General features: G+C 58.3%; 1 protein-coding gene across 1 annotated transcript; it reads left to right on the forward strand.

Annotated features, from left to right (window-relative positions):
• Window positions 1–800: 800 nt before the first annotated feature.
• NDST1 (N-deacetylase and N-sulfotransferase 1) lies at window positions 801–23,075 on the forward strand. Its single transcript, XM_037397149.1, has 15 exons — window positions 801–852; window positions 12,714–13,622; window positions 14,230–14,712; window positions 14,927–15,014; window positions 15,243–15,397; window positions 16,544–16,729; window positions 17,114–17,242; window positions 17,419–17,601; window positions 17,937–18,033; window positions 18,187–18,310; window positions 18,799–18,973; window positions 19,189–19,359; window positions 20,237–20,346; window positions 21,199–21,301; window positions 21,415–23,075. Exons 2-15 carry the CDS (start codon window positions 13,113–13,115, stop codon window positions 21,532–21,534), a joined length of 2,634 nt encoding a protein of 877 aa, XP_037253046.1. The 5' UTR covers window positions 801–852; window positions 12,714–13,112; the 3' UTR covers window positions 21,535–23,075.
• The last annotated feature ends 1,308 nt before the right edge of the window (window positions 23,076–24,383 follow it).

The raw sequence follows: 24,383 nt of genomic DNA on the forward strand, positions 1-24,383 counted from the left end.
GAGGAGAGCAGCTGAGCCGCGTTAAGCTCGTTTTTCCCCTCTCTGAGGAATGAAGGGAATTTTGTGTGTGTGCATGCAAGTCGGGGGGCAGCCAGGCCGTGACTCAGACGCGTACCTTGAGCTTTTCTTGGGGTCAGGGTGGAATAGCTGAACCGAGGTGATGTACGGGCACTCGGAAAACACACCCGGGTCCTGCGGGTGGAGAGGAGGATGGGGACAAGCTCAGGCTTAACTGGCTTCGAAGAGCTGAAGCGAAGGGTGCACACCTTCCGGGAGCAAGATGAAAGGGCTCCGCGGGAGGCATCAGCCTGACACCCCAGTTACACCCAACAGGCTACCTGGGCCTCTCCCTTCGGGACACCCCGCCGCGCTCGCCCCGGGGAACAGCCGCGGGAGCAGGGACCCGGTGGGAGCGCCGCCGGGCATCCGCGCTCGCGCCCCAGGCCCGGGGGCATCAGAGCCCTCCCGTCGGGAGATTACCGGCTCCGGGCTGCGCTCTGGTCGCGGGGCCGAGGGGCTGTGTTAGGCGGGGGCTGTGGGGAAGGGCAGCCCCGGGCGGGGCCGGGCCCGCCGGCCACGGGGATGCCGCCGCCATCCCGCCCTCCCCAGCCCCGCTCCACCAGCCCCCGCCGCCGCCCGGGCGGGGAGCCCAGCGCGGGCCCCGGGGCGGCGCTGCCGGGCCGGGGCCTGGCGGGGGGCGGCAGGGGGCGGCGCCTGGCCGGGGCGGCGGGCGGGACGCGCCGAGCGGGGCCGGGCCCGGCGGAGCCGAGCTGAGCCGAGCCGAGCGGAGCGGAGCGGGCGGCGGTGGCGGCCTGGCGGAGCGGCGCGGCGCGGGCCCGGCCGGGCGGGCAGGTACGGGCCGAGCGGGGCGGGAGGCGGCGGCGCAGACAAAGGGCGGCGGCAGCGCGGGCCGGGACCCGCCGGGCCTCGCACCGCCGCCGGGCCGGGCTGGGAGCTGGGCCGGGGGAACCGGGCCCCGCCGCCCTTGTCGCCACCCCAGCCCCCCCCGGGCACGGCGGCTCTCTCCCCGTGCCGCCCCTCCCGTCCCCTCGGCAGGTCGCTGCGGCGCTCCCGGTGCCCCTCGGGAGGAGCCGGCCGGCGCCGGGGCTCCGGCGGGGCCTGCCCGGGGCGACAGAGCCAGGGGTCCGGCGCAGGAGCCCACCTCGGCCCGGGCAGCCCCGCGAGCCCTCGGCTCGGGCACCCCCGCCCCGCCGCGTGCCCCCGCCGCCCCCCTCGGCTGTGCGGCTCGGGGGGCTCGGGAGGGCGGCACGGGGGTGCCCTCCCCGCCGCTGCCCGGGCATCCCAGCGCGGCGCGGGGCAGCGGGCGGGGCCGCCGGGGGGGCGAGGCCGGGCTGCGGCGGGCGCCCGGGACGCGGGTTCGAGGCCTGCGGCGGCCCCGGGCTGGGCCAGGGGGCGCGGGGGACCGGTTACAGACAGCGAAGGGCTGGGGGAAGCCGGAGGGCCGGTTCCGTGGCGCCCGCCTGCTGGCTGGAGTCCCCGTGAGGCACCTTGTCGCCCCTCTGGAACAGGTCCTGGCGCGCACCCCGCCACGCTGAGCTCCCGGGCCTCTCCTGCCTGGCTGTATTGATGGTTTCCCCCCAGGTCTTTGGGGTTTTGCCTCCAGCGCTGCACAGCAGCCTGTCCCCTGCCGACAGTGGCAGCCGGTGATGCCCGGCGGTGCGGCTGCCAGCTCGGCCACCTTTCGGCATCGCTTGCAAGGCTTTGCTTCCCATCGAGGCTGGCGCTTGCTCCCAGCACCGCGATCGCATCCCAGCGCCGGGGCTCTCCCTTCCCGCGGTCCCAGCCGGCTGCTGCCGCAGCACGCCATGGGGCTGCTCTTCTTCCCGCTACCGGTGCTCGCAGGGTTGGGAAGCCGGTGCCTTGCAATGCCCCTTTGTCACCGACATCCTTGAAACAGCAGCTCGTCCTGCAGCAAAGCAGCATCTTTGTTACTCTGATCTCGAGAGTGTTTTTTACCGGGGCTGGGCTGGCGCAGATGAGGAGACAGGCAGCCCCGTGCTTGCTCCTTTCGGCTGTGCATGGGGACCACGGCCGAGGAAGTTGTCCTTTTCCAAATAAAACAACCAGGATGAATTCAATAGGAAATAAGTTCCTTGCTTCTGAGTGAACTTGCCGTGGGTGGAGAAGAAGGAAATTAAACAATAGAAAAAACGTGGAGGGCTTTATGTGCAGGAAAAAACTCTTCAACTTTGCTGGCCTCTGGCGGGATGGCCGAGCATCTTCCCTTCACCTATATTGGTGTTCCTTTTTGGCAAGGACGGTGAAGGCAAAGCTTGTGTTTCACAACACCCCTCTGTGTCTGGAGCATCCGTGCATGGGTATGGGGAAGCCAGGACCTCCCACATTACTGTCCTGCTGGTCCCCAAGCTACCTGCCATGGTCATCTCACCCAGCCCTGGTGTGTGCCATGCCGTGCCGCCAGCTGCAGCCCCCACATTCCTCCCTTCCAACCTGGAGCCGACAGCACGGGGCATGGGCGCTGACGGGAAAGCTCACACACATGAAGCTTTTCCCGCTTCCTGTGCCTTTGGGAAGGTGGCGGGTCTGGTCTGGTTGTGTTTGGGTGGGGATGGAAAACCCATCCCAGCCAGGCAGACTTTATTACAGGCTGGTTTGGGTTTTTTCCCACTTTTCTTTCTATACGGTGCTGTCAGTGCTCTAGAACAGGACTATTTAATGCACTGTTGGTGGTAATTTAAACAGAAGAAAAAAGACAGCTCACAAGTCAAAAACTGGGCTGGAATGAAGCGGGAATGATTAATGTTTTTTTCAGTAGCGTGTTACTGTGAAGTATGGTGTGGCCGAGCATGTCACTGCTGCAGTGTCACCAGCACTGCCTGCCCCTCTCCACCTGCAGGCTTTTATAACTAGGTTTGATTCTGGGAGCATCTCCAGGTGCCTGGCCCGGGGACAGAGGGCTGTGGTCCCACCAAATGCCCCATTTCAGGGGCTTCTGGCTGGGCACTGAAAATGGAGCTGCTCTCTTGGCTGTTTGTACTCCGGGACAGGGTTATGGAGGGCTTTGCTTAAATTTTTTTTTTTTTTTTTTTGTGTGGAATTCTACCTTCTAGATGTACCTTATTGAGTTGTTGGGTTTTGGGTGTTGAGGTAGAGCCTGCTAGAATGAGGTTGGGGCTCAAGACAGAGAGAGAAGTAAAATATTAAGCTTCTATACCTTGCGGTTGTTTTGTGGCCGTGGAGGACTAGGATTCCCAGCCTATCTCACCGATGTTTCCAGCCCTGCTCTTGAAGGCACTTAGGACCTCAGGACTGCCCTTGGCTTCCTTGCCTATTTTTGGCCAAAGCGCATTTATACAGTGTGCCATTGGCATCTGTGTGCTGGTGGCTTTGAAGCCTGAGACGGGGGAAGGAGGACCCGGGTGGAAGGTAAGCGTGATGCTTTCTTGGAGACCACCTCACAAACCTTGGGGGCTGTGACAACTCAGTCCCCAAGTGCCCATGGGAGATGGTGCCCGCTGCACCTGCCCTCTGTTCCTGTCCCCAGGTGTGGAGTAGCAGGGCAGCACTCGTGCCAGGATCCCTGGAAGGGCTCGGTGAGTCACACGGTGCGGACACGGGGAGAAGGCGGCCTGTAGCTTATGATTCATGTTGTTGCAAAAGCCACCGACTGTAATGGCAGAGCTTGCAGAAGACGAATCAATATTAAGCCGTAAATCCCCCACGTGACTGCCGGCTGGGTGGTGAGGTGGCTGGGGTTGGGAGCACCTTGGTTGCTGCGTCTTCCCCAAAAGCAGTGGGACCCTGCTGCAGCTCTGTCTGGGGAAGAGGACAAGATCCTCGGTGCTACCTTCAGGTGGCATGAGCCTTTCTGGAGGGGTTTAGGAAGGTCCAGAGATACTGAAATGTGGGGTATCCTGGGAGGAGCTGCCTGGGTATTTATGTGAGGGGATGCCTGGAGTTCAGCCCTCCTGCTGGCCTGATCCAAAGCCAAGGAGATGCAGGTTGTCTTGGGATACTGAGACTCTCTCCCAGGGGCTCTTCCCTATTGTGCCCCTTCTGCCAGGGAGCCCAAAATATCTTGGAAATCTCATTGCTGACGTAAAGCAGGGAAGAAGTGTTTTCTGTCTGTCTGGGCTTGGGCATGTTGAGGGTTGGATGTACGGCGAGGGGTATCCCTCTCAGCTCCCACTGCTGCATGGGGAGATGTGTGACTTGCCTGATGGCTCTGCGTATGGTCTGGAAGGATGACAGCCCCTAGGCTGTCCCAGCTCCTCAGGGTGGCCTGCTGCTACCTTGGCTCTGCCTCCCGTGCCTTGGCCTCAGCAAAAAAAAAATGCTTTCCAGCTACTTGACAGCATCTCGCCGATGATCCCCCCTCTGTCCTGAGCACAGTCTGCTTCTTCACAGCCTTATACAGCCCTGCAGCCCCAGGGCTTGGAGCCTGAAGTGGTGTTATCAGCTTAAAAAAAAGGGATGCATTAAAAAGTGTTAATGGCACAATCCTGAAATACGGCTGCAAAATTCTATCGATGCCTGAAGTCTAAACATATGGCTCAGGCCATTTTACATCTCCTCGAGCAGCCTTGATTCATCCCTTGGCTGTGCTGGTGCACTGCTGGCCTCATGGATTTATGTCCGAGAGTGGGATTGGGGCCAGGAGGGAAGGAGGCTGTGTGTGGTACCCAGGATGGGGATGCTTTGCCTGATGGCTGGGTGGGGATGTGGGAGCCTACCTGAGTGGGGAATGTACCCAGTTAGAGAGGCCAAGAGTGGTGCAGTCCCCTGGCCCAACTGACCGGTGGGAGCGGCACATGTTACCGGTGGTTTATTAACTCTCACTGGCTGAAAGCATGAGCTGGGGGCAGGGGAGTGGGGCAGGCAGTGTGGTGCTGGAATGGAGGTGCTGGTGGGGCATCAGAGGTTGGTTCCTTGAGCGTTTGCTTTGCTTGGAGCCCTGCAGAGGAGGAGGAGAGGACAGGGCTGATGTAGCCTGGGAGCAGGTAAACTAAAGCAACAGGCTTCCTGTGGACATGCTGCTTGGTTCGTGCAAGCTCAGATGTGGATCTGGAAATAGGGGAGGCAAGAGGCAGCTTGGGTGCCAGCAGCCCTGATGCTGTGCTTGCAGGGGGCAAGTATGGGCTTTACCAGCAGTGTCTTAGAGGGTGAAAACAAAACAGATCTTGCGAGTGTCTCCTGTGCTCTGCGCCTGTTCCTGCTCTCTGCATTTCCCCTGGACTGGCCGGCATTGCAGCCTCTGGTGCTTTTTTTAAGGGTGTCAAAGTTTGCGTGCAGAAGAAATGTCTTTTATTAGCCTAACTAATGCCTTTAGGAAAAAACAGATGTGCTCTTGGGCTCGAGGAATGCCTGCGCGTCCAAGATGTGTCGTTTTTTCCAGCAGTGTCCATTGGCCTAATAAAAGATCTGACCTCCGCCTGGCCTGGCCATGACCTTGGAGCGTGCCGGCCCCGGGAGCATCCCACCCATGCGTCAGCGTGTGCTGCCTGGCCCTTCCCGAAAGGACCTGCCAGCCCAGGAGCTGTTGCTGGAGCACAACTACGCTCATGGCAGGCACTTACCTGACTTATAATTCAATACTGGCTGCAAGCACCCAGCCCCGTGGGTGCACTGGGCTCCCAGGAGGGTCTGTCCTGGGAGACTGCAGGGAAGCAGAGGTCGACTGTGGCTCAGCAAAGCTTTGGGACATCAGGCAGGATGGATGTGGTCTGGCAGGAGCATCCTCAGGAGCCCCTGGGAGGAGGGGGCAGCTTGTGCAGTGCTCCGTCCTTGCAGGGATTTCTCCTGAATGCAGGCACCAGGGGGTTGGTTGCCCTCCGTGAGCTGGTTCATGCTGTGGTTTTATGGATGCTGCTTTGCAAAAGTGCCATTTTGGGGCCGAGTTGGCACTTGGCAGGGCAGCCTCCGCTCCCCAGTACAGCTGGCAGTTCTTCTGTGGTGGGGTGAATCTGCTCTCCTACTGACTTCAAATTCCCTGTAATGGGAAGCTGTCAAGAAAATGAAGCAGCTGGCCTGTCCCGTGGGGCTCGCAGTGCTGCCGTGGCTGGCAGGGGAAATCGCTGTTGCCCCGCAGCTCTCCAGTCCAGCATCACCCTCACACTCATGGCAGGATCAGCATCTCTGCTGGGAAAATCTGGCCAAAGTGTCAGAGCCATGGCGTTGAGGGATTTTCAGTCAGTGTGGTTTTTTGGGTAGGAGTTCTCATGCAACCTGCTGGCGAGAGTGCTGGCTGTTGCTCCAGTGAATTATAAAAACTCACGGGGAGATTATTTTCCCCTTGCCCTTTTCCATTTTAAAATGCTTGGGATTCAGGCCCTGCTTATCCCAAAAGGCTCTCAGGCGTTTGGAGAGCCGCAGGGACCTACACGGCACATTTCAAAGCAGGAAAACCCAATTCATTGAGTGGATTTTTCCCCTCCTGCGAACCCACTTAAAATTCGTGGAGAGTTTTGTCAGTAAGAACCTGTTTCAATTAACAGACAAAAGAAACTCTCCTCGTTAAGCGCCTCTTTCAATTAAGGTTTGGGAGAATTCCCCCAGCTCCGCTTCCTCTGGAGCGAGGCTGTTCCTGAGGTTTCAAGGGCAAAAAATATCCATGAGGAGTCACCTGTGAAGGGCTCCAGCTTGTTTTTTTGAGAGGCAGTGGCATGACCCGAACCGTAACCTGGCCCTGGGGTGTCAGGTTTGGTTGGGATGGTGTTGGGGAGCGTTGGTGCCAGGGGGTCAGCTGCCCAGCCCAGCATCCCTTGGGCACAGGAAAGCTAATGACTGCTGCTAATTGCTGGCCTAGTTTACTGAGGAGGCTGATTTCATGCAGGTGTTTGAGACAGACGTGTGGGAGCGCGGAGAGGTGCTTTTCCAGATCAGGGTGCTGAAGACAAGGGAGGGTGGCAGCCACCAGTGCCCAAGGATCAGAAATGGGGTGGCCTCCACAGGGGGTTCCCCTGTACAGCCTCACTGGCAGGGGGCTGCAGCACCTCAGGGCTGGGGGTTAGCAGGGGCAGTACCTGGGGAGTGGGCTTGTGATGTGGGGTTTGCTAGAGCTGGTCTTAAAAGCCCTGCCAGTTGGGCTTGCCAGCTGCTCTGCCATAGAAGAAGTTTTAATCACGGGCTTCCAGAAACATCACCCAGTTCTTTGGGAGTTTGGGTGGGTTTTTTTTTTCCATCGGTTTAAGGTTTTTCTCCCCTAAAAATTCAGCAAATGTTTGCAGCGATTTGCTGCACACCGAACCTTCCTTTCCATCCCTTTGCAGGGAAAGGACCATTTTCATGATTGGTTTTTTGAAGAAAACTTGAGAAAAACATTACTTTTATCTTTTCCAGTAAAACTGAAGTGCTAGCACGGCCTTCTGGGTGAAAAACATCTTTTCCAGAGCTAGGTGCTTTGGCCAAAAATAACTTTTTTTAAGTGAACATCTTTGATGGCTTTCACTGGGCTCATCGCTCGCCTTGGTTTCTTTCGCACAGGAGGCAGGTGGTGGGCAGCCGGAGCCGGAGGTTTATTTCCAGAAGGGAGCGAGGTGTTGAGGGGAAACTTGGTTCAGCAGCAGCAGTCCAGGTGGATGCTCTGATTGCTCAGTTCTGGCCAGGCTTTATAAGTGAGATCTTTAGAAAAGTGCTGAGAAAAAGAGGATTTTCCTGCCGAATTCCTTCTGGGGTGCAAATGCTCTAGACCTTGAATAATTTTGGGATAAATTTTCCTGATACTCCCCCGTGTTTCCTCCTGTCCAGCCTATGCACAGAAGGGAGAAGCCAAGCTGGGTGGGTTTGGGGTGGGAGTAGTGCCAGTGGCTGCCTGTCCCTGCCTATCCCAAGGGCAGCTGCCCGGGCTGCTGTTGTCCTCCTTTAATTTTGCACCTTTAGGGCACCGGGGAAATGCCAGTGTCCTTAGGAAAGCGGTGCTGTGTCTGTCCCCCTGACAGCAGCAGGGTGTTCTCCCTGGCATATTGTAACTACTGTCTGCAAAGTGCTTAAGCAGCCCGTATAATCTACGGCTAAGACGCTCCTTATCTGGCACTACAAAACCGCGCGGGCGGCCTCAGTGAGAACGCGTGGCCAGGACGAGCTCACTTCTGCTTGTTTCTGTCCTTCTGCTCGTTTTCCCCTCTCTGTCTGCTCCACATCCCTCTCCCCTGCCCGGACACCCTGGGTTTGCAGCCTGGCAGGAGGCAGCTGGGTGTCCATGCAGCTCATCCCTCTGTCTGTGTCTCTGGGCCCATCCTAAAGGCTTGCCCTGGCTACCAGTAAGTGGGGTTGCCAGTAGAATTCCACAGTTTTGCAGCGGTTGGAGCTTTTGTGCTGGGTTCCTCTCCCTGGGCAGCTGGGATGAAGATCCCCTCTGGTGCAGGGTTTCAGTCCCTCCTTGAGCATCTCTGTGGGATGCACAGGGGGCTGTGACCTTCTGCCTCCTGTGCTTTGATACCAGTGTGCATCATCACATCACCATGCACTGAAGCAAAGGAGTTCATCGCCTCCTGATTGTGCCTTCTCTGGCCGGCGGATCCAACCCTGGCTGGGGTGGGAGGTGATGGGGACAGGGGCAGGCAGTGGTCCTTTGTGCCTTGTGATGGCTCTTCTCCCGTGCAGTACTCCTAGCTCTTTGCAGATATTTCCAGTTGCAGTTGGGACCGCTGCCGTTCAGTGTTGATAAAGGCAGCGGTGCAGAGACAGGTGTTTAAAGGCAGGTTTTTCATGCCAGTTATTTTTTCATTTTCAAAGCAAGCTCCCCTGTCTTAAGCTCACAGTTGTCTCGAATAATATGGTGGCATTAATCTCTTCTCTAAGGATGTGCTTAGCTCAGTGGTTTTAGACCTGCAGCCCTCTAAATATTACCTGCAGAGTGAAGGGGATTCCCTCTAGAGGGAACTTAAACCTATTAATAATAATTCAGCTGCCTTTTGTGCGTCTTTTACAGGTAGTTGTGATTCCTGGGGCTGCAGGGCACCAGTTAATGATTGCTGAGGATGCACGAGGTATGGGAGACAGCAGGCATGGTGGGCTGAGTGCTGTCACCCCACTGCAGACCTGGGTCCTGGCCTGGCTGAACTTAGACCTTCCAGTAGCCTTTTGCCATCAAATGTGCAAGTGGGAGACAGAGCAGATGCGTCAGTGGGGCTGAGCCAGCCGTATCCCCTGTGGCGGTCAGATACGGGAAGGGAAGCATTGGAGCGAGCAGAAGTGGTTGCAAATCGCTGAGCTGGGCGATGCAGCTTAGCATCCTGCCTCTAAATCCTCCTCCATCCAGGCTTAACCCCCAGGGCTGGCTTACATGGTGGAGAAGTAGAGATGGTGTGGCTGGGACAAGGTGATTACCCAGCGGTGCTGGCGTGGGGGGCTCTTCTGTGGCGATGAGGGGGTGAGGAGAGGGGTGCCCACCCGAAGGGTGCCAGTGGAAGAGGAGCCAGATAACCCATCTGGCTGTGGTGTTTAAGACATGGCCCAGTCTCTATGGGCTGAATCTTGGGGGCCTGTGAGCTCCTGGAGTCAGGGTTTGGGGTCCTTGTGCATGCAGGGTCTTGGGGTCCCTTCTTCATGGAGGTGGATGCTTGCTCCCTCCCTCGCAGCCCTTTCCAAAGTGATGTGTGGGAGATACATGAGCAATTTCTTGCCGTGTCACATCTGCGGTTTTGAGCTTACCTCCCATCCCTGGGCCATGGGGTTGGGACACTTGATTTATCTGACAGCCAGGACTTGTGAACTGCCTGATCTTCACTGCTTGCACCTGTGGCCAGACCTATTGCAACCCCCAATAAATCAAATCCTGCTGTGGTTGTCTGCTGGGACTGCCAGCCCTTCCCTCTCCTCCGGATCTGCTTGCACTTCCTTGCTTATATTTAATCCTCCCATTGCATCCCTGCAAAATTCCACCGGAGGTTAAAGGAAGAGCGCTGAAAGCCACTGACAGAGATGGTTTCATCCTCTCTTATCCCCTCCTGTGCCCCTCTGGCTTTCTGGGATGCAGTGGTTCCCTGGGGAGTGTTTGTGGCCAATAACTCTGGCCAGGGGAAACTGCAGCCCCCAAACTGCACTGGGGGGTGGATTTAGAAAAGCTTTTCAACCATTTTCCCCTTCTTCCTGCAGCTGTCTTAGATTTGAAGTGCTGATATAGTAAAGGGCTTCCCCAGCCATCCGTTATGTTCCCTGCGTGCCCTGGGGTCAGATCCGGCCCTGCAGGGTGCTCCGGGCTCCCAGCTGTGCCAGGGAAGCCGCTTGGATGCTGATTGTGTTTGTCAGGGCAGCCAGATTAAGAGTGTTGTGTCTAAGCCTCCTCACGGAGCCTCCTCTCTAGTGGAGCCTGGGCCAGGGCTTTGCTCAGAAACCTACCAAAGAGCGTTTTCTGGGGCTTTTTCTTCTGTGGTCCTTGATGTGCGGCTGTGGCTGAGCAGCCGTCTGTGTGATGGGAGCCTGCCGGTGCTGTATGGTGTTTCTGGGAGCCTGAGGTCCACATGTGATACTGGTGCTGACATTTCCAGCTGTTGCCTTTTAAATAACCACTGTGGTTTTAAAAGCCACCTGAGCAGCTCTAAAAATCACATTAAAAAGAAGTTTGACCCTGGCTCTCACCCTGCCAGCTCTTGTGTGTTATTTTTTTTTCTATTTTACCATCCTGTTTCCCTTTTTTTTTTTTTTTTAGAAAAGCTGTTGTTGTTGAGAACTCTTTTGTGCTCTTGGACCTAAACCTTCTCTGGCGTGGAGCTGTCGGCTCTCCCACTACTGCGGGGCTGTGCAGGGGTTTGCTGGGCAGTGTGCAGCCAGCACCCACTTGCACGGGGAAAGCCCTGAGTAGGAGCATCCCCACCCCACAGCATCACCCTGAATCCCTCAGCATCCTTGCCATGGAGGGTTTGCTCTGGCAGCGAGCCAGCAGGGCAGGATTCCTGCCTGCTTTCTGCCTCGGTGGCAGGTTTGTGGGGCGGGATGCTGCCTGCCCCAGTCCCTGCTCCCACCTGGCTGCTCTGGGGGTCTGGTGCTGCCCCCGCCCAGGCAGGTGTTGCCTTTGTGTTTTGATGCAGCAGCCTCCCTCCTTGGGGAGAGTCAGCCAGCATCTGCCCAGAAATGCTGTCTCCGAAGCCTGATTATTAAGTACTGTAATTAAAAGCTCTCAGAAGAGGATGGACTAACAAAGCCCCCTTGGCAATGGCAAGTGATGTAGGTGTGGGGCCCTGTTGCTGTCTGCTCGGTCTCTTGGAGGGTGGTGCAGTGATGGACACAGGGTCCCGGCCCATCAGCCTCTGGCTCCAGCACTTGGCATCAAACCCACTGGTTGTCACTTGCCTGCCCATCAGCATGGGAATGCGGCTGCCAGCACCCACCACTCCTGAAAGATGAAAAAAAAACGGAAGGGGAGCAGGATGGCATGGCTAAGATGCTTGATAACGTGGTCCCGGCTCTCTGCATCACTAAGGATGGTACCCAGTCAGGGGAGCCTCCCTCTGCACAGGCACATCCCTAAATTCAGCGTCCACGTGTGCTGCTTGTTTCAGACCTGGAGAAGCACCCTGCCCTGAAAGCCCAGCTGGGGTGTTATCCTGGGGATGATGAAGGTCCAAGCCCACTGGAGGGGGGGAAGGAGTGAGCGGAGACAGGGCACACCTAAGGGGGCTGAGGAGCAAAGGCGCATCCTCTTTTGGTCCTGCCTGGAGATCATCCATGTGCATAAAGATAAATTGCAAATCAATAAAACCAGGTGCTCCACTGTGCCTGGCACAGCTGGCAGCGGGGGTTGCCAGCGAGCGGCAGAGATGGTGATGGAGACTGGCTGCCGGTGGTGTGCACGGCGGCCTGGGTGAAGCAGTGCCATGCTGGCAGGGTTGGGAAGCGGGGCCTGGAGTGGGGCTTACTACAGGGAAGGGCAAGGATGACAGGATTACACTGCCAAGCCCTAGCCTGTAATCCACGGTACCGTTCAGCCAGCCACGTTTAATCCCGTTACATGCCCCGGCTGATGTCTGTAGGGCAGGTACTCGGCCACGGTGCCAGCGGAGGAGCAGGGACTCCTGCCCTTGTCTCCGGGGCTGGTGGTGAGTTTGAGGACAGTGCTGTGAGCTGCTGTGCCAACGCTTTTTTCTTTTTTTCCTTAAACACACTGGCTACATCAGTGACCTGCCCTGGGTGGCTTCACCTCCTGGCAAGCAGTGCCCATCTTTTTATTTTTTTTCTTTCTTTTCTTTTAAATGAACCTTTCACAGGGAAGGGTAGAATATTCCCAAGGTCCCTTCAGCTCCACGTGGGCACTCCCACATGCCCGTCTCGGTGACCTTGGCTGGTGGCTCCCAGCTTGGCCTCATGCCGCCTGGCTGGCTGGCAGCCCATGTCCCTCGCTGGCAGCCAGGCTGGGTGATGCAGGGCTCACAGCCCCCACACCCCTGTTCTCCCCACTGCAGCCTGGCTCCCGCTGGGCAAACAGGAGGAGCAGGGCTGCTTCTCCGGCTGCTCGGTGTGACTGGGACTCGTGGGGGACTGGGAGCTCCCCTCCGGAGCACCCTGGTGATGCTGCCATGCCCCAGGCACAGGCCACAGCTGGGGTCCCACAGCACGTGCTGCACTCCCGCCCCATCCCTGGCATTGTCAGGAGCTCACAGCGCTCTTGCAGCAAGCCCTGGCATGCCAGCGAGCTCGCCGAGGGATCTGCCAGGACCGCCGTGTTGGCGTGGATGAAAGTGGTGGTGTTGGTACCAACGCTGTCCCTCCCCGCTCATCCCTCCTCTCTCTCGCAGGGTGCCGTGTGGAGCGGGGGGACCAGGGCGCCCCAGGGAGCTGCCATGCCCATGCACCCACCGCAAGCTGTGCCGAGGCCGCCCGCCGCCCCCTCCCCGCACTGAGGCCGTGGGGCTGCTGCTGCTCCCACCGGCACCACCACAGGGATTTCGGCTCGGCAAGGGGACTCTCGGTGCGTCTGCCATGGTGACATGAAGCGGACGGCGAGGGACGCCAGACTGCTGGAGGGGAGAGAGTCTGCACAGGCGGCCTGCTAGTATTTTTAATTTATTAGTAGTATTCGATTTTATTTTAGCTATTTTTTTTGCTTGGGTAGTTGCTTCTTCCCCTCCCCGGGGCTCGCAAGAGGACGGGGCGGGCAGGGGAGAGGGGCCCCAGCTCGCCCTGCGGATGCAAGGATGACTGTGCTGGCCAGGGCCCGGCGGGGTATCTGGCAGCTCTCTCCGCAGGTGGTGTTGCTCGTGCTCTTTGCCTTATGCCTGCTCAGTGTTTTTGTCTCTGCGTATTATTTATATGGGTGGAAAAGGGGCTTGGAGCCCTCTGGGGACGTGGCAGGGCCGGACTGCGACGAGCCCAAGGTTGCCCCTTCCCGCTTGCTGCCACTGAAGACCCTCAAGGTGGCTGACTCCTCCCGCACAGACCCCTTGGTGCTGGTCTTCGTGGAGAGCCTCTACTCCCAGCTGGGCCAGGAGATCGTGGCCATTTTGGAGTCGAGCCGCTTCAAATACAGGACGGAGATTGCCCCGGGGAAGGGGGACATGCCCACGCTGACCGACAAGGACCGGGGACGCTTTGCACTCATCATCTATGAGAACATCCTCAAGTATGTCAACCTGGACGCCTGGAATCGGGAGCTGCTGGACAAGTACTGTGTGGAGTACGGTGTGGGCATCATCGGCTTCTTCAAGGTAATGGGGTGTCCAGAGTGAACTGAGGCCGCGTGGCCCGGCCAGGCCAGAGCAGGGGGTTCTGGGGTCTTGCTGCCTTGGAGGGACTTTGCCTTCCCCTTGCTTTCTGCAAGCAGCCTGAGTTGGTGTGGAGCTGGCCCACAGCCTGGCATGGGGCATGGGCTTCTAGCAGAGGCACTGTCTTAGCCCTCTCCCTGTGGAAGGGCTGTGTGGCCCCTGGGTGTTCTGGGACTAAACCCACACCTCTGGGGTCAGGCCAGTTGCTTTTAGCATCCTGTTTCCCAGCAGCGACCCTTGCTGGCGTTCGCCAAAAGCATGAGCAGGTATTTTGCTCTGTACTCCCCTGCCCTTGTCTTGCCCAGGGCTTGTGGCCCCAGGGCGCTTTGCGTGTTGGATACGAGCAGGATTGAGCATGAGAGGGGGACGAGGGCACCCCATGCTCGGGAGAGGGAGGAGGGAAATCCGGCAGCCGGGTCAGTGCGGGTGGTGAGCCACATTGCCCCTTGCCGTGGCTGTTGGTGCCCCTGGTGAGCCCCTGCCCGTTCAGCCAGTCTGGGCACTCGTCCCCAGTGTCCCGTCTCCTCTAGCCCTCTTCTCCCCCATGCAGGCCAATGAGAACAGCCTGCTGAGTGCCCAGTTGAAGGGCTTCCCCCTCTTCCTCCACTCCAACCTGGCGCTGAAGGACTGCAGCATCAACCCCAAGTCACCCTTGCTGTACATCACACGCCCCAGCGAGGTGGAGAAAGGCGTGCTCCCCGGGGAGGACTGGACTGTCTTCCAGTCCAACCACTCCACTTACGAGCCTGTCCTCTTGGCCAAAACCAAGTCGGCCGAATCCATCCCGCACATGAGTGTAGACGCAGCGCTGCACACCACCGTGATGCAGGACCTGGGCCTCCACGATGGCATCCAGAGGGTGCTCTTCGGCAACAACCTCAACTTCTGGCTGCACAAGCTGGTCTTCGTGGACTCTGTCTCCTTCCTGACAGGCAAGAGGCTCTCCCTGCCCCTCGACCGCTACATCCTGGTGGACATTGATGACATCTTTGTGGGCAAGGAGGGCACGCGCATGAAGGTGGAAGATGTCAAGGTGCGGCTGTGACGTCCTGGCTGGGTGGGCAGGGGACGTGTGGGGCTGGGCACTTGTGCCTGCTCTGGGATGCTCCAGGGATGAGCTTTGCTGCCCCCAGAGTATCCCCTGGTCCCCTGCAAAGCTCTTGGGAGCACGGGTCCTCGCCCTGGCATGGCAGCCATCCCTGCGGCCAGATGCTGAGGACATCTTGCTTGCTCTCTCACTCTCTCAGGCGCTGTTTGACACACAGAATGAGCTGCGCACCCACATCCCGAACTTCACCTTCAACTTGGGATACTCAGGGAAATTCTTCCACACGGGTGAGGAGAACGAGGGCATCGCTTTGTGTGTTTGTGGCATATGGCTGGTGTTGGGACACAAACCAGTGCTCAGAGGGGCCAACATCGGGGCTGCGGGAGGGTCCTCAGGCATCCCACCCTGCTGCTCCCCATCACTCGATCACTGAGAGGGGCTCCCCCTCCCTCTGCCCCGACTGCTTGCGTGTGGCTCTGCATGCCCAGTGGCGACGGCGAGCGTTGTGCCCCCAGGTACCGATGCCGAGGACGAAGGCGATGACCTGCTGCTCTCCTACGTGAGGGAGTTCTGGTGGTTCCCCCACATGTGGAGCCACATGCAGCCTCACCTCTTCCACAACCAGTCGGTTCTTGCTGAGCAGATGACCTTAAACAAGAAATTCGCTGTCGTGAGTAAGATGCCGCCGGTGGGGGTGCTCATGGTGGGGGGAGGATGGGAGAAGGGTGGTGAAGAGTCTTGCCAGGGGACCCGGGTGATGGTCTCTGCTTGCTGGACCAAAGGGACGTGGTGACTTTAAGTCATGTCGCCCATGTTGCAGCCAGACGGGTAAATTCATTTATACTCTAGTACCTGGAGCAGAAGGATTTACCTGCACCAGCCAACTCGCTGCTGTGGCGGGGAGCTGCCCTGCTGCCTGTTCGAGGGGAGACGTCATGTGTGCATTGCAGCTGTGCTCCCCTGGCCCGGCACCGTGGAGGGAGCGGCAGCCCAGTCCAGGGGGGTGCGGGTTGGGTGCTCAGCCAGGTGTGGTTTCATGCTGTGCTGGGCAGTGGCGCAGGATCCTGGAGCTGGGGCCATGTGCTGGGAGGCTTTGGCTGATGGAAACTCCCTCTGCAGGCTGAGCTGTTGGGGACGTGTTTTGTTATAAGGGCAGGCTCTGGCCTTCAGTTTGGTAAGGGGTTGTCCACCCTCTTGGACTGTCCTTCACGTGTCTTGATAAAGCCAGCGTTGAGAATGGGTCATACTGGGATTGACTGGTTTGCTCACAGCTGTCTTGAATCCAAATGAGTAAAGCCAGGCCCAGTAATAATAATTGGATCCTGTGGCCTAAGAGAGGGATCTTCAGGCTAACTTGAATGCCTTGTTTGGTAATTAGAGTTGCTTGATTAGAGAGAGATCAGACCATTCCTACTTGGGAAGGGCGGTTGTCCAGCTCAGAATTTCCAGGAAGTTTTGTATCTACTGATACAAACCACTTCGCCGTTCTGTATGGATATATCTTCTCGTTCTCCACAGAAGAGCTTTGCTGCTGCTGTTTTGTTGGTGACAGCAGAACTGGCAGGGATGAGGATGGTCCTTGTGAAGCAGAGGAGGGATTGCCCACCGGGCATGTCTGCTCCGGGGCTCCTTTTCATGGAGACAGCCCTGGTTTTAGGAGATGATGTGTGGGCACAGCCCTGCCCTGGTTGCTCTCCAGAGGCACAAATAAACAATTTGTAGTTTGGAACGGGCAGTCCCATGGGGAGAGCTTGCTTTGGGATGTTGTGGTTCTGGGGTCTCCACCATCACCCACTCCCTGCTCTCTTCTCTGCAGGAGCACGGCATCCCCACTGACATGGGGTATGCCGTGGCCCCCCACCACTCGGGCGTGTACCCTGTCCATGTGCAGTTGTACGAAGCTTGGAAGCAGGTTTGGTCAATCAAAGTGACGAGCACGGAGGAGTACCCCCACCTGAAACCTGCTCGCTATCGCCGTGGCTTCATCCACAATGGCATCATGGTATGTGGCCAGGCTTTATCTCTGGTTCTTCTCTCCTCTTGCCTCCCCCCACCAAACCCCAGAACCTCAGTGGGTGATTTCTGGGCAGCTCAGATTATTTGATTTAAGGGAGCTGTGCCCTCTGCTCATCCTGCATAGAGGAAGCTTGTGTGAGGACAATTTTTGGCTTCTCCATCTGTCCACCTCCAGCCCTTGTGGATAGCAGTGTTCAAGTCGGAGGTGGTGAGGGGCAGTGGAGCGGTCCTGACCTCAGAGGGGTTGAGGACCCCCTTTTCGTTTGGGAGGAGAAGGGGATCCAGACCTAGATGCCTGGAAGAGGCTGTGTGGCTGTTTCATTGTCCTGGCTCCTGTGCCTGCTCCATCTGTATCTTTCTTCTATCCCAGGTACTCCCCCGGCAAACCTGTGGCCTCTTCACGCACACCATTTTCTACAACGAATACCCCGGTGGCTCCAGTGAGCTGGACAAAATCATCAATGGGGGTGAACTGTTCCTGACCGTGCTCCTTAACCCTGTGAGTCCTGCTGTCCAGCTGCCCGGGGACAGGTGGACAGGCATCGCTTGCAGAGCTGTCCCCCAGCGCTGCTGTGGGAGTTGTCCCTGATGTCCTCAGCCAGGGTGGGAGCCGTTTGCATGGGACAGCTGCCAGGTGAGGCTCTGCTAATCCCTGCTCTGTCCTCTCTGCTTCAGATCAGCATCTTCATGACCCATCTGTCCAATTATGGCAACGACCGCCTGGGCTTGTACACCTTCAAGCACCTGGTCCGCTTCCTCAACTCTTGGACCAACTTGAAGCTGCAGACGTTACCACCCGTGCAACTGGCACAGAAATACTTCCAGATCTTCTCCGAGGAGAAGGACCCTCTGTGGCAGGTACCCTCCGTGCCTAGAATGGGCAGAGCAGCCCTGTTTCTTGTGCTGGGAGAGGGACGTGGGGTATAGCTGGCCCTCCTCTGAGCTACTCGGGTCCCTTCCAACCTGGATTTCCCTCTGATCACCTGCGTAAGCAGCAGTTTTTCACCTCTCTGTGGTTCTGCGGGCAGTGCCAGGAAAGTTTGCCCCGTAGATGTGGAGATAAGCCTGGTCTTGGCCCTGCCCGCTGAGCAGTGTGGCCTCCCTGTGTGTCTGCTCAGGTTGGAGGGGGCTGAGCAGTGGTGCACGGTCCCATTGGGGCTGCCCTGTCTCTAATACTCCCTCCTGCGTTTCAGGATCCCTGTGAAGACAAACGTCACAAAGACATTTGGTCCAAAGAAAAGACCTGTGACCGATTCCCAAAGCTTCTCATAATTGGGCCTCAAAAAACAGGTGCTTCCCTTCACCCTCGGTGCTGTGAGCATGCTGGGGGACTTGCCAAGTCCCCTCCACACCCCAGAGAGCCTCTCTCAGCCCTCCTGCCCTGACGCAGAGCTTGGAGGGAGGTTTGGCCCAAGTCAGCTCTCGCTTTCTGTCTGTCTGAAGGAACAACTGCCCTTTATCTCTTCTTGGGGATGCACCCGGACCTGAGCAGCAACTACCCCAGCTCGGAGACCTTCGAGGAGATACAGTTCTTCAACGGACACAACTATCACAAGGGCATTGACTGGTAGGTCTTCGTGTTGCAGGGGCTGAGCTGGGAGCACCAGTTTCTTCAGGAACAGGAGCAGCGGTGCTGTGGGGTTTCCCGTTGGCCTTGTAACTGCCGGGCTCTTGGTGGAGGGCACCTGGGTGCTGCAAGGTTGGATGAATCCCACACAGGCTTTGCCCTGTGCCTTCAGGCCATCGTACCACCATGGCTTATCCCCGAGATGTTGTCCATAAGGCAAAGGCCGCTTGCCAGGACTCAGAAGTGCCCTTGGCAGAAAAGCCAGACTTGTGTGCATCTGCTGCCCCCTGGTTTCAGGGTCTGCCTGGGGAATCTAGTGAGGTCTGGCCCTCCAGAATGGCTTGAGGGGGTTGTGAAGCCCCAGGCAGCATGTCAGACCTGGAGGGACTCTGCAGGTTTAGTGCTTGGTACAGTGTCTGAGATGTCACCTGCAAGGGTGGGTGCCAGGGACATCTGGTAGCGCCTGCCTGACAGTGTGCCTCCCCCAGGTACATGGAGTTCTTCCCCATCCCCTCCAACACCACCTCTGACTTCTACTTCGAGAAAAGTGCCAACTACTTTGACTCTGAAGTGGCTCCCCGGCGAGCTGCGGCCCTGCTCTCCAAGGCCAAAGTCATCACCATCCTCATCAATCCTGCAGATCGAGCCTACTCCTGGTATCAGGTGAGCCGCCCATCTCTGCCTGTCCCCCAGCTTGGATCCTTGGGGCAAAGGGTTTCCCTCCATCAGCTTGGTTTGGGAGGTGGGATGGCTGTGGACACCACGCTTTTTGGCTGAACAAGATGCGTGAGGATGTGGCATGGTGGCCTGGGAGCCTTGTGGGCAGCCCAGGATTTGGCTTGCCCCAGGAACAAACCTGCCTTGCTCCTGCCTGACAGCACCAGCGAGCTCACGATGACCCAGTTGCCCTGAAATACACCTTCCATGAGGTGATCACGGCGGGACCCGAGGCTGCTCCAAGGCTCCGGACCCTGCAGAATCGCTGCCTGGTGCCAGGCTGGTACGCCACCCACATCGAGCGCTGGCTGAACAGCTACCATGCCAACCAGGTAGGGATGGGAGCGCCCCACTCCTACAGCGGCAGCACCCCTGGGGAGCCCCCCTCACCCAGGGATGCAGGGGGAAGAGAGCTTGGGTCCAAAGTCAGCTGTGAGGGTGCTCGCGTGGGAGCTGCTGCTCTTATACCCTAAAAACCACAGGGGAAGGGTGACAGTACTCCGAGAAGGGGCAGAGGGGATATACTGTGCAAGAAGGAAGCCCTGGCTGAATGAGGTTGGTAATGGGCGATGCATGAAGATGTCCTTGTGCCAGTCCTTTGGCAAAACAGGGTTGAAAGGGAGCCGTGGAGTGGAGGGCGGTGGGTGGCTCTACAGGGGCACCCACCACTCGCCTGCCACTCCTGGCCACAGACCCCTGCAGGGCTGCTCTGTCTGGTGCTGCTGCGGCATTGAAGCAGAACAAAAGTGGCAGGCAAAGCTGCCCGTGGTTTGAACTGTCTGCAGGGGAAATGGCAGCTGGATGCCAGCCCTGCTGTGACCGGCACAGTGCAGCACTGCTGGCAGTATACGGGCTCGGTCCCTGAATGATTTTTCCACCGTCATTTAACCTTATGAACCCTATTAGTTGTCTTCTGCTGGGGGAATTGCTATAATGCAGTCCTGGCTGGCTGTGGGTTGGGCAGCCCTGAGTTGAAGCTTTGATGTTATCCTGGATGGATCCTGGCTCTGGCTTTTATTTGCATTTCATTTTCCAGCACACAGTGTAAGTGAACGCTGGGGCACGTTAGCATTCAAAAGTGGACCCTGTGCGGGCTGGTGGCACATTTCGTTCCATGATGGCAAAAAGTGTGGCGAGGGCATCATTGTGCCCCAGGAGAGCAGGGCTGGGAGCCAGTGGCACCTCACTGCCCTGCTTTGCTCCTTGCAGATCCTGGTCCTGGACGGCAAGCTGCTCCGAACGGAACCCGCCAAAGTGATGGAGACGGTCCAGAAATTCCTCGGTGTGACCAACTTCATTGATTATCACAAGACCCTGGCGTGAGTCCTTTCCCAAACTTCTTCCTCCAACCTGGCATTGCTCCTGGGGCGGTGGGTTGCCTGGGGCAGCCCCCAGCACTGGGGCTCACCGCAGAGCTGCTGCTGGTTTTGATGAGACCAGGGTTTCACCTGAGGCTGGAACAGCAGCTCCCCGTTGCTGTGACCTACACTGGGGTAGCTGCAGTCAGAAATACCATTCAGCAAGCACCCCACTTTGCTGTGCTTGTCCAGACACCACGGTGGGGACAGTGGTGTCATTCTGGGCAGCCCAGGAGCAACTCTGTTGCAGTTCAGGGCTGCATTTGTGCCACACGTGACAGTGTTGAGCCCTGACACCTTGGCTCCTCGTGCACGCAATGCAGAGAGCAGTTCTTGCTGCTGGCTGTGTGGCACCTCTGCAGGTGTCACCTTGCTCAGAACCTTCCAAACATTAGAGTCCACCAGGGGAAGCAAGAGTCTCCAGAGCTCCTAGAAAAATATTAATTTACCTCTGTGCAGGCTTGCTTGTATATGTAGCTGCTCTGAGTCTGCACCCAGGTGCTGTGAGGCTCTTGAGGGCATCCAGGGCCAAAGGTGCCACAGAAAATAATGAACCCACACAGACGCCTGTGCTCCCTCAGCAGGGCAGTGTGGTGACGAATGAACCTTGGCGGGCTGCTTATTGTGCGGCTTCACGGGGAGCCTGTTGTGCCAGGGGGTCGATAATGAGATGTTAGCTGGGCTGCGGATTAAAAAGAGGTGGAGAAGCGGCCCTGAGCAGGGCTGAGCAGCAGCAGGGCTTGTTGGGCAGTGTGGTTGCCTGTGGAAGGCGTGCAGGGGCAAGAGGAGCGAGGCAGAGCTCTCACTTCACAGGTTTGATCCAAAGAAAGGATTCTGGTGTCAGCTTCTGGATGGAGGGAAAACAAAATGCTTGGGAAAGAGCAAAGGGAGGAAGTACCCTGAGATGGATTCAGATGTGAGTATGCGGAAAGCCTCCTGGGATGGTCCCGAGGCGGGGCAAGGGGCCATGCCGGGGCGGTGGGCTCAGAGCTGGTCCCCCTGACCCTTCTCTCTGTTCTCCCATTGCAGTCACGCACCTTCCTGCGGGACTATTACAGGGACCATAACATCGAGCTCTCCAAGCTCCTGTACAAAATGGGGCAGACGCTGCCCACCTGGCTGCGGGAGGAGCTGCAGAGCACCAGGTAGCTGCTGCCCACCGCCCGCCCAGCAATCCCTGAGCGGGGCCAGCCCCTGCAGCCGGCGGGACCTTCCTCAGCAATACCTGGCCGCCGTCTTGGAGGGGACCCCCGGGAGCAGACCCCCGGGAGTGGATGGCTGCGCCAAGAGGCTGCCTAAGCAGCAGCCTGATGCTGCTGTCCCTGCCCTGTCACCTCTCCGCCTACCCCGCACCCATTTCTCTTCCATTTTATTTTTCCTTTTTAATCCCTGGGCCTGTTGGCGAGGTCCCTTCCCGCCTTGCTCTGACATGGGGAAGTGGCACAAATTCCCCCTTTCTTTGCCCAAAATGGGCTCCAACTCCTCTGGGCCCACGGGCAGCAGCAGAGCCGTCCCTCACCTCCTGATCCAAGGGTGGAGGAGCGTCTCTGCGCACACTGGAGGTGACTTTGCTGAGCTGGAGCAGAGGAATGGATCTGGTGGAGACCCAAGGCACAGAGGGACCCAGGCCCACTCCTGCCATCAGCTCCATGACAGAAAACAGGAGAGTTTGCTGGATTCCCCTGATGCTTACTTGGAAAAGCTGCAAACAAGGTGGATTTTTCTTTCAGAGACTCAGGCACAATTTCTTTTGTCATCTCCATTAGTTTTCAAGCTCCTCAACCTCTTGCTCCACTGGCCAAGCAGGAGAAGGGGCTGGTGTGCTGCCCCCAGTGCACTCCTGTCCCCCCAAGCCCACCCTGCAACCTTGTACACGCGTGGTGTTTCCTGTGGTAAAGCTGAGCGGTGCCCGGCGTCCCCTGGCATGGAGCTGAGCCAACCCTCGGGGACAGGGCAGACGTTGGGATAATGGCAATCAGAAGGATGCTGAGAACTTCAAACCTCTTGAATATTAAAAGTGAAAGTATTTTAATAATGTTGGGGTGCAGGGGAGGGTGGGGGTGGTGTCATTTGGTTCCCATTTTGCAGGGTGTTGTTTTTCTTCGGTACCAGAATTTGTACCTAGACCCCGAGGGTTTTACGTGGTCGATTCGGTTGTTACATGTGACGTGGACGAAGGTCAGTGGGGAAACGTGGGACGGTTTCCCAGCCATAGATGCGTCTATACCGGTGGTGCCGTGCAGAGCTGCAGCCCTGGCTCTGCCGCTCCCGCGCTCCGTCCTGTCCCCTGGGTTTTGCTGCCAGGGCTGGCAGATGAGACTGGGCCATCACGGGTTTACTGGGATAAAGGCCCAAATTTCCCCTTGGCTGGAGCTGCTCCGCAGGGCGTGGGATGGCAGTGGTTGCCACAGGAGGTGGACACGGTACCCTGGATGCCTCCTTCGCCACCGGTGCGGGGCCCAGACGGCGTGGGGGGATGCAGTGTTATGCCCTGGGTGACAGAGGGTCCCCGCTGGCAGCGGGTGTTCCCACCCGGTTATTTTTGCAGCAGCCCCTGTAGCTGTGCGTGGGGCCGTGGGGGGCTGCACATGCCCTTTGCCCCTCGGAGGGGTTACACTGGGAGGGGCTCCCGGGCGCTGGTGTAAAGTCCTGTTGAACCAACTGCTAATAAACGGGGGGCTCTGGTTTTACTTGCTGGTTGTTGCCTGTTTCTCTCCTCCCTGGCATGATCCAGTCCTCCCCCCGGGGGCCCCATCTGCCTTTGGGGGCTTTTGGGCCCATCTTTGGGGGGCTTTGGGGAGGACGGGGGGGTGGGTGGGAGCAGCCCTCCGTGCACGAGGTGGCAGCAGCTGTCTAGTCCTGGATCTGGCCACGCTGCACAGCTGCCCGCAGCCTCCTGTTCCCGGGACAGCATCCAGCGCCGGCTGCGTTAGCGATGGCGCAGGGATTTGGGGGGGAAGAGGGGGATCCTGCTCGCTTTCCCCCCCTCGCCCGATTAGCCAGTCCCTGCTTGCCAGAGCCTGCCCGCCTGTCTGCTGCCTCCCCGCCGCCTTCCGCAGCCTGGCCCCTGCGAAGCGCTGGAGGAAACGAAGACAGAGCCTAATTAATCCCAGCCGGATTTGTTTGAACCTGTCGGAGTGACAAACGATGTGCGGTGCCGCAGGAGCTGCTGGACGGAGGAGAGGGGGCTGCAAGGGGAGAGCTGTGGGCTGCCTGCCTGGACAAGGAGGCTTTTAATTTTTGGCTGCGCTGGAACAAAGCCAAGCCAGGCACCCTACCAACCCCTTAGGCACGGTTCCCTTCCTGGTGTCCCCGAGCCCAGGAGGGAGCGGTGGGGCTGTTCCCTGGCCCCCATCGTCCCCATCCAGCCCTGGGTTATGGGCCGCGGGCTGCCCCAGGTGGGACCAGCTGCTGCCCAGCTTAGCCTTGAGTTAATTGCTTATTAATTAACAGGGCCAGAAGTACAGCTCAGCCCCATGTGATGGTCCTTGGTTGCCCTGGAGGATGAGGAGTGCTCTGCCCTCCCATGGCCTCAGGAGAGCTGTGGGGGAGGAAGGTCTGTCCCCCTCACCCATGGCCTGCCTTGGCACTGGTCATGTTTTCTAGCTTCTGTGTCTGCCGAAAACATGCAGCCTTGGTGAAATCTGCACCGGGCTGGGCATGGGACAGGGGCCGGGTGGCTGTGGCTGGCAGGGCCTCAGGGGGAGTGGGACCCCTGGCCAGCATCCACACTCTGGGCTTGAACCCTCCATGGCCCTGAGCAGCTCCCCTTCTGTGGCCGGGGGCTGCTGGGGCTGCACTTGCTGTGGCCTCATCCTGCAGATGCGCTGGAGAGCCCAAGGCAGCCCCAAGCAATTAACTCAAGCAATTGTTTATTGCCCCTGGGGGCTGGGGGCTGCATGGAGTAGCAGGTGGGAGGCAGCAGCTTCCTGGGCATCCTGAAGGTCACAGGGCTGAGCTTGAGGCTGCTCCAAGCCCCCTGCAGCCCCAGCCTGCCG

This window comes from Falco rusticolus, chromosome 8 (assembly GCF_015220075.1).
Source record: "Falco rusticolus isolate bFalRus1 chromosome 8, bFalRus1.pri, whole genome shotgun sequence".
NCBI classification, from domain to species: Eukaryota; Metazoa; Chordata; class Aves; order Falconiformes; family Falconidae; genus Falco; species Falco rusticolus.